General features: G+C 50.3%; 1 protein-coding gene across 4 annotated transcripts; it reads right to left on the reverse strand.

Moving 5' to 3' along the window:
• Positions 1-1,350: 1,350 nt before the first annotated feature.
• LOC103168593 lies at positions 1,351-13,923 on the reverse strand. Of its 4 annotated transcripts, none has more exons than XM_007663156.3 (10): positions 13,770-13,922; positions 12,009-12,071; positions 10,367-10,402; positions 9,047-9,154; positions 5,550-5,717; positions 5,143-5,199; positions 4,428-4,580; positions 3,280-3,342; positions 2,197-2,328; positions 1,351-1,789 (listed from the first exon to the last, which is right to left on the reverse strand). In XM_007663156.3, exons 1-9 carry the CDS (start codon positions 13,869-13,871, stop codon positions 2,197-2,199), a joined length of 882 nt encoding a protein of 293 aa, XP_007661346.2. In that variant the 5' UTR covers positions 13,872-13,922; the 3' UTR covers positions 1,351-1,789. The 4 variants fall into 4 exon arrangements, with proteins under 4 accessions (XP_007661346.2, XP_007661347.2, XP_007661348.2 ...); XM_007663157.3 differs by having other exon boundaries at positions 4,428-4,568; positions 13,770-13,921; XM_007663158.3 differs by lacking the exon at positions 10,367-10,402 and having other exon boundaries at positions 13,770-13,923.
• Positions 13,924-15,210: the final 1,287 nt, after the last annotated feature.

Here is a 15,210-nt window from a genome sequence, read left to right on the forward strand (position 1 = left end):
TCTAATCCTGGCTCTTGATTATTGCTCTGTAAAGTGGCCATTCACCCAGTTTTACATCAGACGGGTCATTTTTCAGCTGGTCTGTCCCAGGCTGAGGCAATTAGGACACCAGACGCCTTTAGGTCTGGGATTTGGGGCTAAGTACCAAGGCATCATGGCCTAATGGAAAAGGCCCGGGCCTGGGAGTCAGAGGACCTGGGTTTGAATCCCACCCCATCCAATAGCTCTGCCAACTGCTTGGTGTGTGATCTTGGACAAGTCACTTAACTTTTCTGTGCTTCAGTTTCATCGACTATAAAGTGGGAATTTAATCCCTTTTCTGCCTCCTACTTAGGCTGTGAGCCCCGTGAGGGACAGGGATTGTGTCCGACCTAATTAGTATGTACTTACCCCAGTGCTTAGAACGGTGTTTGACTCTTAGTAAGTACTTAACAAATACCATAAAAAAAGGTATCCGTCCTCCTCCGCCGTCAAGCCGAACGCTGCGTTCCACGGCTTGGAAGCGGCGTCTATATTCACACGGACTTGGGAAGGGGACACAAAACTGGGGAGTGAGTGAGAGTTGGGGAATCAGAGAAACACGCTCGATTCAGGAGGACACAGGTGGAAGACCTCAAAATGTCATATACGATGTCAATACGGTACACTGCAGGCCTGACCTAGCACATGTGACGACATGGGCTTTGCGGTGGCCGGTAATTTTGCGTGCGGTGGCCAGCCCCACCTGGTTCTGGGGAGATTGGGAGGGAGTGGTTGTCCCTTGGCCTGGGCGAGGTTCCAGAAGAGAAAGTAAAATTGGGCGGGGGGCGTCTTTGTAGATGCCCGTTACTGTGGAAACAGTTGCCTGCCTCACAGAAGCCTAGTTCCAAGATTTTAACTTAGAAACTGGGTTGAGTTACGGAAGACTCAGTTGGAATCAAACCTCAATATGACTCCGGCGACAGCAGGAAGGGGTGGTGGTGATTTGTCAGCCCCGAGAGGACTCCTGTCTGCCACAGACAAGATTAACGGAAGCCGTAGAAAGACCCCGGGCCTGGGAGCCAGAGGACCTGGGTTCAAATGTCATCTCTGCCAGTTGCCCGCTGGGTGACTTTGGGCAAATCACTTAACTTCTCCGTGTCTGTTTCCTCATCTATTAAATGTGGATTAAATTCTACTTCCTTCTGTCTAGTCTGTGAAACCCCTGTGAGACAAGGACTGTGTGCAACATGATTATCTTGGCTCTGCTCCAGCACTTAATACTATAGTAATACATAATAATTAGTAATTACTATTATTATTAAGGGGAGCCCAATTTTTCCTCCTGGAGACTCTCAGCATCGACTGTCCCCCCCAAGACAAGGGCACTGAGAACAGATCTCCAACTCCTTTATTCCCAGATTCCTCCATCATTCCCTGCGGGGTTAACCGTTTCCTGCCCAACCTGAGGCTTCTTGGTGACTGTTACAGAGAGTAGTGGCCTCGCAGGGGAGGGGAGGAAGCTGGGCTGCAGGCCAGATCGGTGTAAAGACACAAGAGACCGAGCGTGGGGGAGGAAGGAAAGAGCGATTGGAAGCAGGAAGAGTAGCCACCTAAGCTTGGTGCTACCAGAGAGAGAGAGAGAGAGACCAGATTGGTTGTTCTGGATTCCACAGGGCCGGGTTGGGTTGACACCAGTTTAACTTAATTGGTCCTTGGATGGCCTTGAGCAGTAAGACCCTCCCTGGGTTCTTCTCTGTGTTTTCTCCTCCTGAGGGTGTATTGGCTGGGTGGGGGGCCCTGGGTTACCCCAGAAGTATCCTCCAGGATCCTAGCAGAAGAGAGAGAGCAAAGAACAGGTTTAGATTCAAGACGGAGATGCCCCTGCATTCCTGATCTTGGTAACCAACAGCGCTTAGCCCGTAAGCAGCATGGCCCAGTGGCTAGAACACGGGCCTCGGAGTCAAAAAGACCTGGCTTCTAATCCTGGCTTCTCCACCTGTTGGCTGAGTGACCTTGGACAAGTTACTTACTTTCTCTGTGTCTCAGTTACCTCATCTGGAAAATGGGGTTGAACTTTGTGAGCCCCATGTGGGACAGGGACTGTGTTCCGACCTGATTACCTGGTATTTACTCCAGAGCTTAGAACTGTGCTTGGCACATAGTAAGCGCTTAACAAATACCATAAAAAAAATAAAAGACTTGTTAGTGCTGACCAATTTAGAAAGCTCTACTCACCTAGTCGACAATGAAGACTTTTGTCTCCGTCAAGTTGTACTCTCTAACTGTGGGACATGGGAGACAGGTCTGTAAAGGCATTTGTAACTTGTATGTTTCATACATCTGGTAGCTCCCGTTCGGATAATGAACCTAAGGGAAACCAGAATCAAATAAAAGCCATATGAACGGGCTCTGAAATCAATCAATCCATCATCGATCAATGGTATTTACTGAGGGCTTAGTATGTGCAGAACACTATACTAAGCGCTTGGGAGAGTACTATGCAAACAATTAGCAGACACGATCCCTGCCCATGATGAGGTTACAGTCTAAGGGGGAGACAGACGTGGATACAAATAATTTATAATATATAATTTCATTATGAATTAATATTAATGATAATAATTAGTATAAAAGCTGCAATCAATCATATTTACTTAGTGCTTACTGTGTGCAAAGCATTCTATCAAGTGCTGTAGAGAGTATGGTGTAAAAATATAACCAACATATTCCCTGCCCATAGTGCGCTTACAGTTTAGAGAATGAGCTAACATCCTAAGACTAAAGGGCTGAGGGGGTCTTCTTACCTAAGTCTTGAAGGGAGAGATTGACTGATTGATTGATTGAGTGAGAGGTGCTGGGGATTGATTGATTGATTGAGTGAGAGGTGCAGGGGACTGATTGATTGACTGAATGAGAGGTGCTCCCCCAGTCAGAGTTTCCCACCTCCAGGGAAGCAGTATGGCTTAGTGGATGGAACATAGGCCTGGGAGTAAGAAGGATCTGTGTTCTAATCCCAGATCTGCCACCTGTCTGCTCTGTGACATTGGGCAAGTCACTTCACTTCTATATGCCTCAGTTCCCTCATCTGCAAAATGGGGATCGAGACCGTGAGCCCCATGTGGGACGGGGACTGTGTCCAACCCAGTTTGCTTGAATCCGCCTCGGTGCTTAGCACATAGGAAGAGCTTAACAAATACCATAATTATTTATTATTATTCCTCAGGCTCTGCAGCAAACCTCCCACAGAGCAGGGACAGAGTGAATGTCAGGCAGGCGGATGGGGCTGAAGAAGGCAGAGAACGACTGATCGATACTCACCTGAATCCTGCGGATCAAATGGCCCAGTCTGGTCCAGGAATTCTGTGGTCCTTGGACACTGGCCTGGAAATGAGAAAGCAGGACCCGGATAAGGGGCAGCAGGATAGAGAGCAGGGCTTAGTACCGTACTCTGCACCCAGTAAGCGATCAATCAATACCATTGATTGATTGAGAGTGGGAGGATCAGCTGAAGCTGCGTTGTTTTTACCTCTCCAGTCAGTCAGCAGGCCCCGGGGCTTGGATGAGCTTTGGGGAGGTAGCGGAAGACAAGGGAACCAAAAACTAAATAGAGGGGAGGGGAAACCTAGTTGTCTGGGGTCAGCATACCCCAGGAAACTGGGAGGACTAAGAAAGATTTATAGGTCCAGGGCAAGACAGGGCCACCAGAGAGTGCTTCAGGTGGAAAGGGACCGGGCTTTATTCATATGGTAGAACTGGGAAAATGTCATCTTGTTTGGGCTGTAGACTATAAACTCCTCTTCTAGCCTGTAAACTCCTCCTTCAGACTGTAAGCTCCTCCCCTAGACTGTAACAATAATAATAATATAATAATGATGATGGTATTTGTTAAGCGCTTACTATGTGCCAAGCACTTTTCTAAGCACTGTAAGCTACCCCAGTGCCTAGGATAGTGGTTGACACACAGTAAGCGTTTAACAATGACCATGAAAAAGTTGGGGCTACAGTTTTCACTGGGGAAGAATGGAGTCCCCAAGGCAACCTGATAGCCCATGGGTCTGGGAGTCAGAAGGACCTGGGTTCTAATCCTGGCTCCACCACATGTCTGCTGTGTGTCCTTGGGCAAGTCGCTTCACTTCTCTGGGCCTCAATTACCTCATCTGTAAAATGGGGATTAAGACTCTGAGCCCCATGTGGGACAGGGACTGTGTCCAGCCCGATTTGCTTGTATCATTCCAGTGCTTAGAACAGTGCCTGGCACATAGTAAGCACTTAATACTTCTATTATTATTATTCTCTGAGCCTGTCACCTCCTCTGTAAAATGGGGATAAAGACTGTGAGCCCCATGTGGGACAGGGACTGGGTCCAATCTAATTGATTTGTATCTACCCCAGCACTTAAAGCAGCGCTTGGCTCAGAGTAAGTGCTTAACAAGTACCATAATTATTACAATTATTGCTATTATTACCAGCCCAGGAGAGCTCCCGACCACTCCTCCTTCCTCTCCATCTGCAGGGACTTCTGATCGGTGGGTCCTGGGGTCAGGGCAGCAGCCAGCACAGAGGTCACTTTCTTTCTTCCAGACTTGGGTGAAGGGTCTGCTCAAAGCCTGTGGCCAAGGCTAAGATCAGAAGCAGCAGGGGCGGAAGGTGGGGCAACTTAGTCTCCCCTGACTCCCAGGTTAACGTCAGACGTCTGTCCCAGAGGGATTCCCATAGCATAGTGGTTAGAGCCCGGGCTCGGGAGTCAGAAGGTCCTGGGTTCTAATCCTGCCTCTGCCACTTGTTGGCTGTGTGACCTTGGGCAAGTCACTTCATTTCTCTGGGTCTAAGCTACTTCATCTGTAAAGAGAGGATTGAGACTAGGAGCCCCACGTGGAACAGGGACCGAGTTCAACCCGATTTGGTTCTACTCACCCAGTGCTCAGTACAGTGCTCTGCACACAGTAAGCGCTCAATAAATACGATAGAGTGAATGAATGAATGAACCGTCCTCTGGTCTGTACTTTGTCTAGAATTCAGATGGGAGAGTTGATTTCTGACTAATCCCCAATTCCCATTTCCCCCACTTTTCCACTTTTCCAGTGCCCCCTTTTAATCCTTCCTCCCCCAGCCCTGCTCCTTCCTCCATCGGGCCAGTCTGCATTCCAGGACTCTTCCCTTGAGCTCAACCGCCAAACTTACAAAAGTCAAGTTGATGTTATCATGCAGATTGATGACCTTCATTTCCCCGGTCTTCTCCTGCAAGAGGAAACTGAAATATGTCACAGGGAGAGGTATCGGCAAGGACCAGGAGACTTAGGGTGGGTAGCGGGGCCACGGCAGGAGAGAGAAACTGACGTTTGGATGTCTGAGCAGTCACATACACCTCCTCTCCCCGAGGGAACTGGATTGTAAGCTCCTTGAGGCCGGAATCGCTTCTATTTCCTCTACCATACTCTCCCAAGCGTGTGGTACAGTGCTGTGCATGCAGTGAGCGCTCTATAGGTGACTCTAATTGATTGAATGAGAGTCTGAAGTGGGAAGAGAGGAATGTGGGGCTCTCCCTCCCTCCCTTGCTTCCAAGAATGTCTCGCCAGCACAATTCTCACCATGTGAGTGGTTCCGGTACCCGGAACATCCCCGGCCTCCTCCTGGCTTCTCCAGGATTCCGGCCCCAAAGTGACTCTCTCTCCACAACAGCCTTCACAACGGCTCCTTCTTTCCAATGTTCCCTCCTCGGCAGGATCCACGAACGTCCCGAATATCACGTATATGTCCTGCACGGTAGAGGGTGATAGACTGTGTGGGTGATAGACTGTGAGCTCGTTGTGGGCAGGGAATGTGTCCGTTTATTGTTACGTTGTACTTTCTCAAGCGCTTAGTATGGTGGTCTGTGCACAGTAAGCGCTCAATAAATACTGATTGAATGAATGAATGATCACTCCCTGGCCCCGGTCTCTGTCTCTGCCTCAGCCCTGTGTGGCCCCTCTGTTCCCGGAATTCACCACTCATTAATAATAATAATAATAATAATAATAATAATAATGTTATTTGTTAAATGCTTACTATGTGCCAGGCACCGTACTAAGCGCTGGGATGGATACAAGCAAATCAGGTTGGACCCAATCCATGTCCCATGTGGGGCTCACTGTCTCAATCCCCATTTTACAGATGAGTTACCTGAGGCACAGAGAACAATAATAATAATAATGTTGGTATTTGTTAAGCGCTTACTATGTGCAGAGCACTGTTCTAAGCACTGGGGTAGATACAGAGTCATCAGGTTGTCCCACGTGAGGCTCACAGTCTTAATCCCCATTTTACAGATGAGGTCACTGAGGCCCAGAGAAGTGAAGTGACTTGCCCACAGTCACACAGCTGACATGTGGCAGAGCTGGGATTGGAACCCATGACCTCTGATTCCTCCGGTCTCCCCGTGCCCACCCCCACGGCCTGTTCCTTCGACTCCCAGGGGGCTGCTGCTGGCTACCCCCCCCGGGCCAACCCGGCCACCAACCGGCCCAGTGGTCCCAGCCTCATCTCGGCCCACCACTTTCGGGCCTCCCTCCCGGGGCCTCTCCTCCTCCTCTCCGGGGCGTCGAGAGGGCAGTGTCCCAGGCTCGGGTCACTGGACGGCAGGCCCCCCGTGGACGTGCTGGACCATCGCCTGGTAAACACTCTCCCCCTGTTGATCCAAGCAGATGCCAAAAGTCCAGGGTAAACATCCAGGGCTGGGGGTTTGGGCTAAGTCAGGCTGAGCCTCTGAAGCTCAAAACCCCCAAAGTTGTCCCTACTGGTGGACCAAACCCCTCCAAAGTCATTTTTGGCACTCACTCTTACCTACCTTACTCCATATGCTTAGGATGAGCTTCACAAACACCCTAATTATCCACTGTTATTTACTTATCAGCTCTCCTCACCTACTATTCCAATCGTTTCTCCCTCCCCAGCCCCAACACCTGCTCTTGTAATAATAATAATTACGGTATTTGTTAAGCGGTTACTATGTGTCAAGCACTGTTCATTCATTAATTCAATAGTATTTATTGAGCGCTTACTATGTGAAGAGCACTGTACTAAGCGCTTGGGATGAACAAGTCGGCAACAGATAGAGACGGTCCCTGCCGTTTGACGGGCTTACGGTCTAATCGGGGGAGACGGACAGACAAGAACAATGGCAATAAACAGAGTCAAGGGGAAGAACATCTCATAAAAACCGATGGCAACTAAATAGAATCAAGGCGATGTACAATTCATTAACAAAATAAATAGGGTAACGGAAATATATACAGTTGAGCGGACGAGTACAGTGCTGTGGGGATGGGAAGGGAGAGGTGGAGGAGCAGAGGGAGATGGGGGGAAAAGAGGCTTTAGCTGCGGAGACGTAAAGGGGGGATGGCAGAGGGAGTAGAGGGGGAAGAGGAGCTCAGTCTGGGAGGGCCTCTTGGAGGAGGTGATTTTTAAGTAGGGTTTCGAAGAGGGGAAGAGAATCAGTTTGGCGGAGGTGAGGAGGGAGGGCGTTCCGGGACCGCGGGAGGACGTGACCCGGGGGTCGACGGCGGGATGGGCGAGACCGAGGGACGGCGAGGAGGTGGGCGGCGGAGGAGCGGAGCGTGCGGGGTGGGCGGTAGAAAGAGAGAAGGGAGGAGAGGTAGGAAGGGGCAAGGTGATGGAGAGCCTCGAAGCCTAGAGTGAGGAGTTTTTGTTTGGAGCGGAGGTCGATAGGCAACCACTGGAGTTGTTTAAGAAGGGGAGTGACACGCCCAGATCGTTTCTGCGGGAAGATGAGCCGGGCAGCGGAGTGAAGAATAGACCGGAGCGGGGCGAGAGAGGAGGAAGGGAGGTCAGAGAGAAGGCTGACACGGTAGTCTAGCCGGGATATAACGAGATATATCACTGTTCTAAGCCCTGGGGTCGATACAAGGTAATCAGGTTGTCCCATGAGGAGCTCACAGTCTTAATCCCCATTTTACGGATGAGGTCACTGAGGCCCAGAGAAATTAAGTGGCTTGCCCAAGGTCACACAGCAGTCAAGTGGCGGAGCTGGGATTAGAACCCAAGTCCTCTGACTCCCAAGCCTGTGCTCTTTCCACTAAGCCCCACTGCTTCTCTTGTCTTTTCTCGCTCCGACCCCTTGCTCGTGTTGTCCCCAGAAGCAGGAACTAACTTCTCCCCCTATCTGCCAGACCTCAGCCCTCCTAAAATACCACCTCTTCCAGGAAGCCTTCCCTAATTGCAACCCCCCGATCAACCCTTCAGTCCCCACTTTGGTATTTTTATCCTCAGCTCTTCTGCCCATATACATTTTTTTATTTGTTAAGCATTTAGTAAGTGCTAAGCACTGGGGTAGATACAAGGTTATCAGGTCGGACTGTGCCTCCCGGTGCTGCCAGTGCAAGTAGGAGAGAGTAAGATTTAATCCTCACCTGTATATATCTTCGTCACCCTATTTATTTTGTTTAATGAGTTGTACATCACCCTGATTCTACTTATTTACTATTGTTTTAATGAGATGTTCTTCCCCTTGACTCTATTTATTGCCATTGTTCTTGTCTGTCCGTCTCCCCCGATTATACCGTAAGCCCGTCAGAGGGCAGGGACTGTGTCTATCTGTTGCCGATTTGTACATTCCAAGCGCTTAGTACAGTGCTCTGCACATAGTAAGCGCTCAATAAATACTATCGAATGAATGAATGAATCCTCATTTTACGGATGAGGTAACCGAGGCACAGAGAAGTTAAATGACTTGCCCGAAGTTATACAACAAGCAATTGGTGGAGCTGGGATTAGGACCCAAGTCCCCACTTGGGACAACCTCATAAACCTGGATCTCCCCCAGTGCTTAGAACAGTGTTTGGCTCATAGTAAGCGCTTAACAAATACTATTATCATTATTAGTGCTGAATGAATACCATTGGCTGATTGAGGGCAAGGCCCAGTACCTCCCTTCAAGGTACTTAAAGTCTAGAGGAGCCATCCTTTCTAAAAGAGCCGTCGTCTTCCAATGCCTGGTTCAGAGGGAGAGGAAGGGATCGCCTTTGACTTTTCCCGGGCTTTCCTGTTTGAAACCCATCTCCTAGACTGCTGCTCAGAACAATCTCCTTACCTCCGTGGAAGAATTCCTGCCGGCTTCCCCTCCTTCCTTTCTGCTCTCGGGCCCGTCCACGCTGCCATCGCAGCATATGGGGAAGTCTTCTGAGGAATTCCAATCTCTCTGTTGGAGGAAGAGGGGAGAGCAGGTGGGTGGTGATTAGGTCAGAGGTGGGACGGTGGGGACAGCTCAATCTCTGGAATTCCAGGATGAGCAGCAGGGATCTGGTGGGTATCAGGGAGATTCCCGCTCGGAACTGGGCCGGGACATGGGGGAGGTCGCTGCCGACCTCTCGCCCATGTCCTGCCTCTGGCGTGGAACGCCCTCCCTCCTCATATCTGACAGAAAATGACTCTCCCCACCTTCAAAGTCTTATCGAAGGCACATCTCCTCCAAGAGGCCTTCCCTGACTAAGCCCTCCTTTCCTCTTCTCCCTTCTCAACACCCTGACTCGCTCCCTGTATGCATCCCTCCCGCCCAGCCCCACAGCATTTATGTCCATATCCATTATTTATTTTTTATAGTAACGTTTTACATTAATTTATATAATTTTTTATATTAACCTCCTCCTCTAGACTGTAAACACGTTGTGGGCAGGGAATATGTCTGTTATATTGTTATATTGTACTCTCCCAAGTGCCTCATACCGTGCTCTGCTCACAGGAAGTGCTCAATAAATACGACCGATTGAGTGATCGATTGTCTTGGCCCAGAGCTCTGGGTCAGAGGGGAAGGATGGAGGTCAGAGGTCACACGAGAGAGGTGGGACTGGCAATGCCAAGGTGCCCGGAACAATAATAATAATAATAACGATGATGGTATTTGTTAAGCGCTTACTATGTGCCAGGCACTGTTCTAAGCGCTGGGGTAGATACAAGGTTATCAGGATGTCCCACGTGGGGCTCATCGTCTTAATCTCCCTTTTACAAATGAGGTAACTGAGGCATAGAGAAGTTAAGTGACTTGCCCAAAGTCACACAGCCGAGACTGTGGGCAGGGAATGTCACTTTATTGTGGCATTGCACTTTCCCAAGCGCTTAGAACAGTGCTCTGCACACGGTAAGCGCTCAATAAATACGATTGAATGAATGAATGATAAGTGGCGGAGCTGGGATTAGAACCCAGGACCTCTGACACCCAAGCCCGGGCTCTCTCCTTTAAGCCTCGCTGTTTTTGAAGGGGCCCAGGGAAATGAGGGCAGGGGCCGGGGTGCCACAGAGGGCACGGGGAGGGAAGCATCTCGGTGACCAGCGGCCCGTGCCGAGGGCATCCTGGCCCGAGCCCCATCACTGGTTGGCGCGGGGAGGGGAGGGGCGAGGGGTCCAGGCCCATTACCTTAAATGCCTGTAGTAGAGGTTGTTCGACGGTCCTCTAGGAGAATGAGAAGAGTTACTGCCTCCCCGGAGTCTCTCTGCTCTTCCCCAACCCTAGTCTAGGGGGAAATCAGACCCCTCACTCACCCACCTCATCCTCCTCCCAAAAGATAACATGGGGGCAGTTAATAATAATAACCCGGTATCTGTTAAGCCCTTACTATGTTCGAAGCACAGGGGTAGATGCAAGATAATCAGGGTGGACACCGTCTCTGTCCCACACGGGGCTCACAGTCTTTAACCCCATTTTACAGAAGAGGTAATAGGCACAGAGAAGCGAAGTGACTTGCCCAAGGTCACACGGCAGACAAGTGGCAGGGCCAGGATTAGAACTCAAGGCCTTCTGACTCCCAGGCCCCTGCTTTATCCACTACACCCTGCTGCTTCTGTGACCTGAACTGCTCTAGGGACACAGGGGTCTGGCTGTGCTTGGTTAATCAATCAGGCAATTGATCGATCGTATTTATTGAGTGTTTCCTGTGTGCACAGCAATCAGTCAATCAATGGTATTTACTGAGTACTTACTCTATGCAAAGCATGGTACTGAGTGCTTGGGAGTGTACAGCGAGCAGCGTGGCCTAGTGGATAGAGCACGGCCTGGAAGTCAGAGGATGTGGGTTCTAATTCCGACTCTCCCAAATGCCTGCTGTGTGACCTTGGGCAAGTCACTTCACTTCTCTGTGCCTCAGTTACCTCATCTGTAGAATGGGGATGAAGACTGTGAACCCCACGTGGGACAACCTGTTCACCTTGTATCCACCCCAGTACTTAGAACGGTGCTTGGCACATAGTAAGCACTTAACAAATGCCATCATCATTATTATGATTATTATTACCAATATAACAGGGAAGCAGCATGGCCTAGAGGATAGAGCAGGGCCCTGGGAGTCAAGAGGACCTGGATTCTAATTTCGACTACGCCACTGTTCTGCTGAATGACCCTGGGCGAGTCTTTCAACTTCTCTGTGCCTCAGTTATCTCACCTGTAAAATGGGGATGAAGACTGTGAGCCCCATTTGTGACAGGGATTGGGTCCAACTTATTTCGCTTGTATCAACCCCAGCAGTTAGTACAGTGCCTCACACATAACAAGTGCCTAACAAAGAGCATAAATTAAAAAAACCAGAAGAGGTACTCTTCCCATTGTTCTCTACCCCATTCAAGGGGAGCCGGGCTATGAGCTCTCCACTGTCCATTTCTGTTTTTAATGGTATTTATTAGGCGCTTACCATGTACCAGGCACTGTTCTAAACCCCGGGGTAGATACAAGGTAATCAGGTTGGACACAGTCCCTGTCCCACATGGGTCTCACAGTCTTTATCCCCATTTTACAGGAGAGGGAACTGAGTGAGGCACAGAGAAGTGAAGTGAGTTGCTCAGGTTCACACAGCATTGAAAAAATGGCAGATGTGGGATTAGAACCCACATCCTCTGACTTCCAGGCCTGGGCTCTATCCACTAGGCCATGCTGCTTTTCCTGTTTTAGCCCCTTCTGCTTTCCCATAACCCCCCAGACTCCTGCCCCCCGCCCGCCATGTCTCTCCTCCCCCCCGTCCCCAGGCTATATTCCGGTATTTGACTTCCAGGTTCAACACCAATCTGACCATTTGGAACGGTATCCTGTTAGAAGGGTGAAAACGATGATGCTTGAGTCTCTTGATCTTGACCTGCAGGAAGGAAAGTGTGGGTCAGAGGCGATGGGAACGGGCAGCCTTGAACTCCGACAAGAGGAACTCACTCTGGGGACAGAGATGGCCAGGGCTCTGGGTCTGACTCCATGTTGGGACCAACAAACTTCCTATCCTCTAAACTACGCTCACTGTGGGTGGGGAATGGGTCAGTTTACTGTTGTATTGAACTCTCCCAAGCGCTCAGTACAGTGCTCTGCACACAGAAGGTACTCAATAAGTACGATCGAATGAATTCCTCATGAGTCCCGGTCATGTCTCCTCAACTGACACTCTCTAGCCCCTCCATCCCAGGCACGGCCCTGTCAGACCCAGCAATAGTAACTGTGGCATTTGTGAAGTGCTTATTATTTGGCTAAGCTCAGGGATAGATCCAAGATAGTCAGGTCCCGCATGGGACCTTCTGTCAATCGGTATTGAATGCCCATTTGGCAGATGAGGGAACTGAGGCACAGAGAAGTGAAGCAGCTTGCCCAAAGTCGCACAGCAGGAATGTGAGATTAAAACCCACGTCCTCCGACTCCCAGGCCCAAGCTCTTTCCGCTAGGCCGTGTTTCTTCTCTATGTGTTTTGTGTGTTAAAGCTGGCTCTCCAGAGCGAGGGACAACATGTCCGAGGGTTTGGGGATGGGAGGAGAGAGGATGGAGATGGGATGGAGAAGGTCCCCAGGAGACTTGAAGCACCAGGGTGAGGGAGATCATAGTACCAAATTGGCTGTATCTCCTACAACACCACGGTCCCAGGTCATCCCTAAAGGAAGGTCGCTAGAGGAGAAACAGCTTGGCATCGTGGATAGAGCACAGGCCTCTTTCTCAGAAGGACAGGGGTTCTAATCCCTGCTCCGCCACCTGTCTGCTGTGTGACCTTGGGCAATTTGCTTCACTTCTCTGGACCTCGGTCACCTCATCTGTAGAATAGGGATTGAGACTGTGAGCCCCACGTGGGACAGAGTCTCTGTCCAACCTGATTTGCTTGTATTCACTCAAGGACATAGTAAGTGTTTAACAAATAGCATAATTTTAAGGTGAAACATAAAGGATCCAGTTTACTTCTGAGACACTTTTGGACAGACCGGGGCCCAGTTCCCTTGGGGGGGAGAGAAGGAGATGCTATATTCTTGCTCCGGTTCCTTGCAGGCCCTGGTCATGATCCAGGGAGCTGTAGGGAGCCGTCCCCACCCCAATTCATTCATTCATTCATTCATTCATTCATTCATTCATTCGTACTTATTGAGCACTTACTGTGTGCAGAGCACTGTACTAAACACTTGGGATAGTATAATACAACAATAACAGACATCTTCCCTGCCCACAATGAACTTACAGTCTGGGGATGTGGGGAGACAGACATTAATATAAATAAATAAATGACAGACATGGGCATAAGTGCTGGGGGCCGGGAGGGGGAAGAACCAAGGGAGCAAGTCAGGGAGACATCGAAGTGAGTGGGAGAAGAGGAGGGGGCTTAGTCAGGGAAGGCCTCTTGGAGGAGATGGTCCTTCAGTAAGGCTTTGTCCTCCTCCCTCTCCTTCTCCTAATTCTTCTTCTCATCTCCTCCTCCTCACCCTCCTCTTCCTCCTCCTTCTTCCTCCTCACCATCCTCCTCCCTCTTCTCCTCCTCCTTCCCTTCTCCCTTGGCCCCAGCCCAAAAAGTACCCCCGGCAGCTGCATCTCCTACCTGTTCCTTTGACTCCTCCCGTGTTGGAGCCCTTCCCAGGGGGATGCCGGCCCCCTCCCAAATCAGTGCGGCCACCAAGCAGCCCAGCAGGCACAGCCTCATCCCTGCCCTTTCCTTCGGCCTCTGTGCGGGACCAGCGCAGGAACTCGACTTTGTTCAGTCCGCACGGGCGACTCCTCCCCGGGACCTCGAGAGGGGAAGAGGGCAGTGCACCAGGCTGAGGTCATCCGGTCTGCCGCTCACTGTGTGAGCGGGAGGGCTCAGTCCGGTAAACAGTCTCCCGCCTCTGATCTCTGGAAGCGTCCCCCACCCCTAGCAGCAATCGTCTCATTCCTGGATCCTGCCCCTGTCCGCTTCCCCGATTAACCCCCAAGGCAAGCACTCCACCCTGACCGGCAGGAATGGGAGAAGAAGAAAGGGGGGCTTAGCCAGGGAAGGTCTCTTGGACGTGATGGACCTTCAGTAAGGCTTTGTCCTCCTCCCTCTCCTTCTCCTCCTTGTCCTCTTCCTCTTCCTTCTCCTCCTTTTCATCCTCCTCTTCCCCCTCTTCCTTCCTCTTCTCTTCCTCATCCGTCCAGCCGTAGTTGTTTCTGGATCCGGGACCACCCTGGCTGTGGAGAGAGGAGGGAAGTCAGGGCTGTTTGGGAGTTATTGATGATCATTATTATTATCATTATGATAATTGCTAATAGTAATAGTCATAATGATGATAATAACGATCATCAGTAACTTCCAAACACCCCTGACTTCCCTCCTAATAGTTGCTAATAGTCATAATTATAATAATGACTGTAACGTGGTAGTAATGGGGAAGAAGTGTGGCCTGATGGAAAGAGCACGGTCCTGACAGTCAGAGGACCTGGGTTCTCTGTAAGTCACTAAACAGCTCTGGGCCTCGGTTCCCTCAGCTGCAAAATGGGCTTCCAGACCTTTTCTCTTTCCTCCATAGACTTTGAGCCCACGTGGGATAGGTGCTGTGCTGTACTGTGCACAGGCTGTGATGTATACAGCAAATCGGGTTAAACACAGTCCCTGTCCCCAGTGGGGCTCACAGTCTCAATCCCCATTTTACAGACGAAGTAACTGAGGTGCAGAGAAGTGAAGTGACTCACCCAAGGTCACCCAGAAGACAAGTGGTGGAGCCGGGATCCTCATTTCTGAGCCTGCAGGGGGAGGCTGAGTGGGAATGGGAGACTGAGTCGATGCTACTATGTGTGTTGTGGGATTCACTAGCCACAGGGGAAAAAGTTTGGGGGGAGAGCTTACTTTATCTCATCTTTTTCCCTTATGGTGGAGACCTGTATCTCCTCTCTGGGATCACCAATACATCCGTCTATGCATGTGACTGACACTTCTGGTAATGAGGTGAAGGTAAATCCAAACAAGGTCCGGGGGACTCCAGTCATGAGTGTAGCAGGGGAGGACGTGGGTGTACTGAAGT

Source organism: Ornithorhynchus anatinus, chromosome 13 (genome assembly GCF_004115215.2).
Source record: "Ornithorhynchus anatinus isolate Pmale09 chromosome 13, mOrnAna1.pri.v4, whole genome shotgun sequence".
In the NCBI taxonomy this organism is placed as follows: Eukaryota; Metazoa; Chordata; class Mammalia; order Monotremata; family Ornithorhynchidae; genus Ornithorhynchus; species Ornithorhynchus anatinus.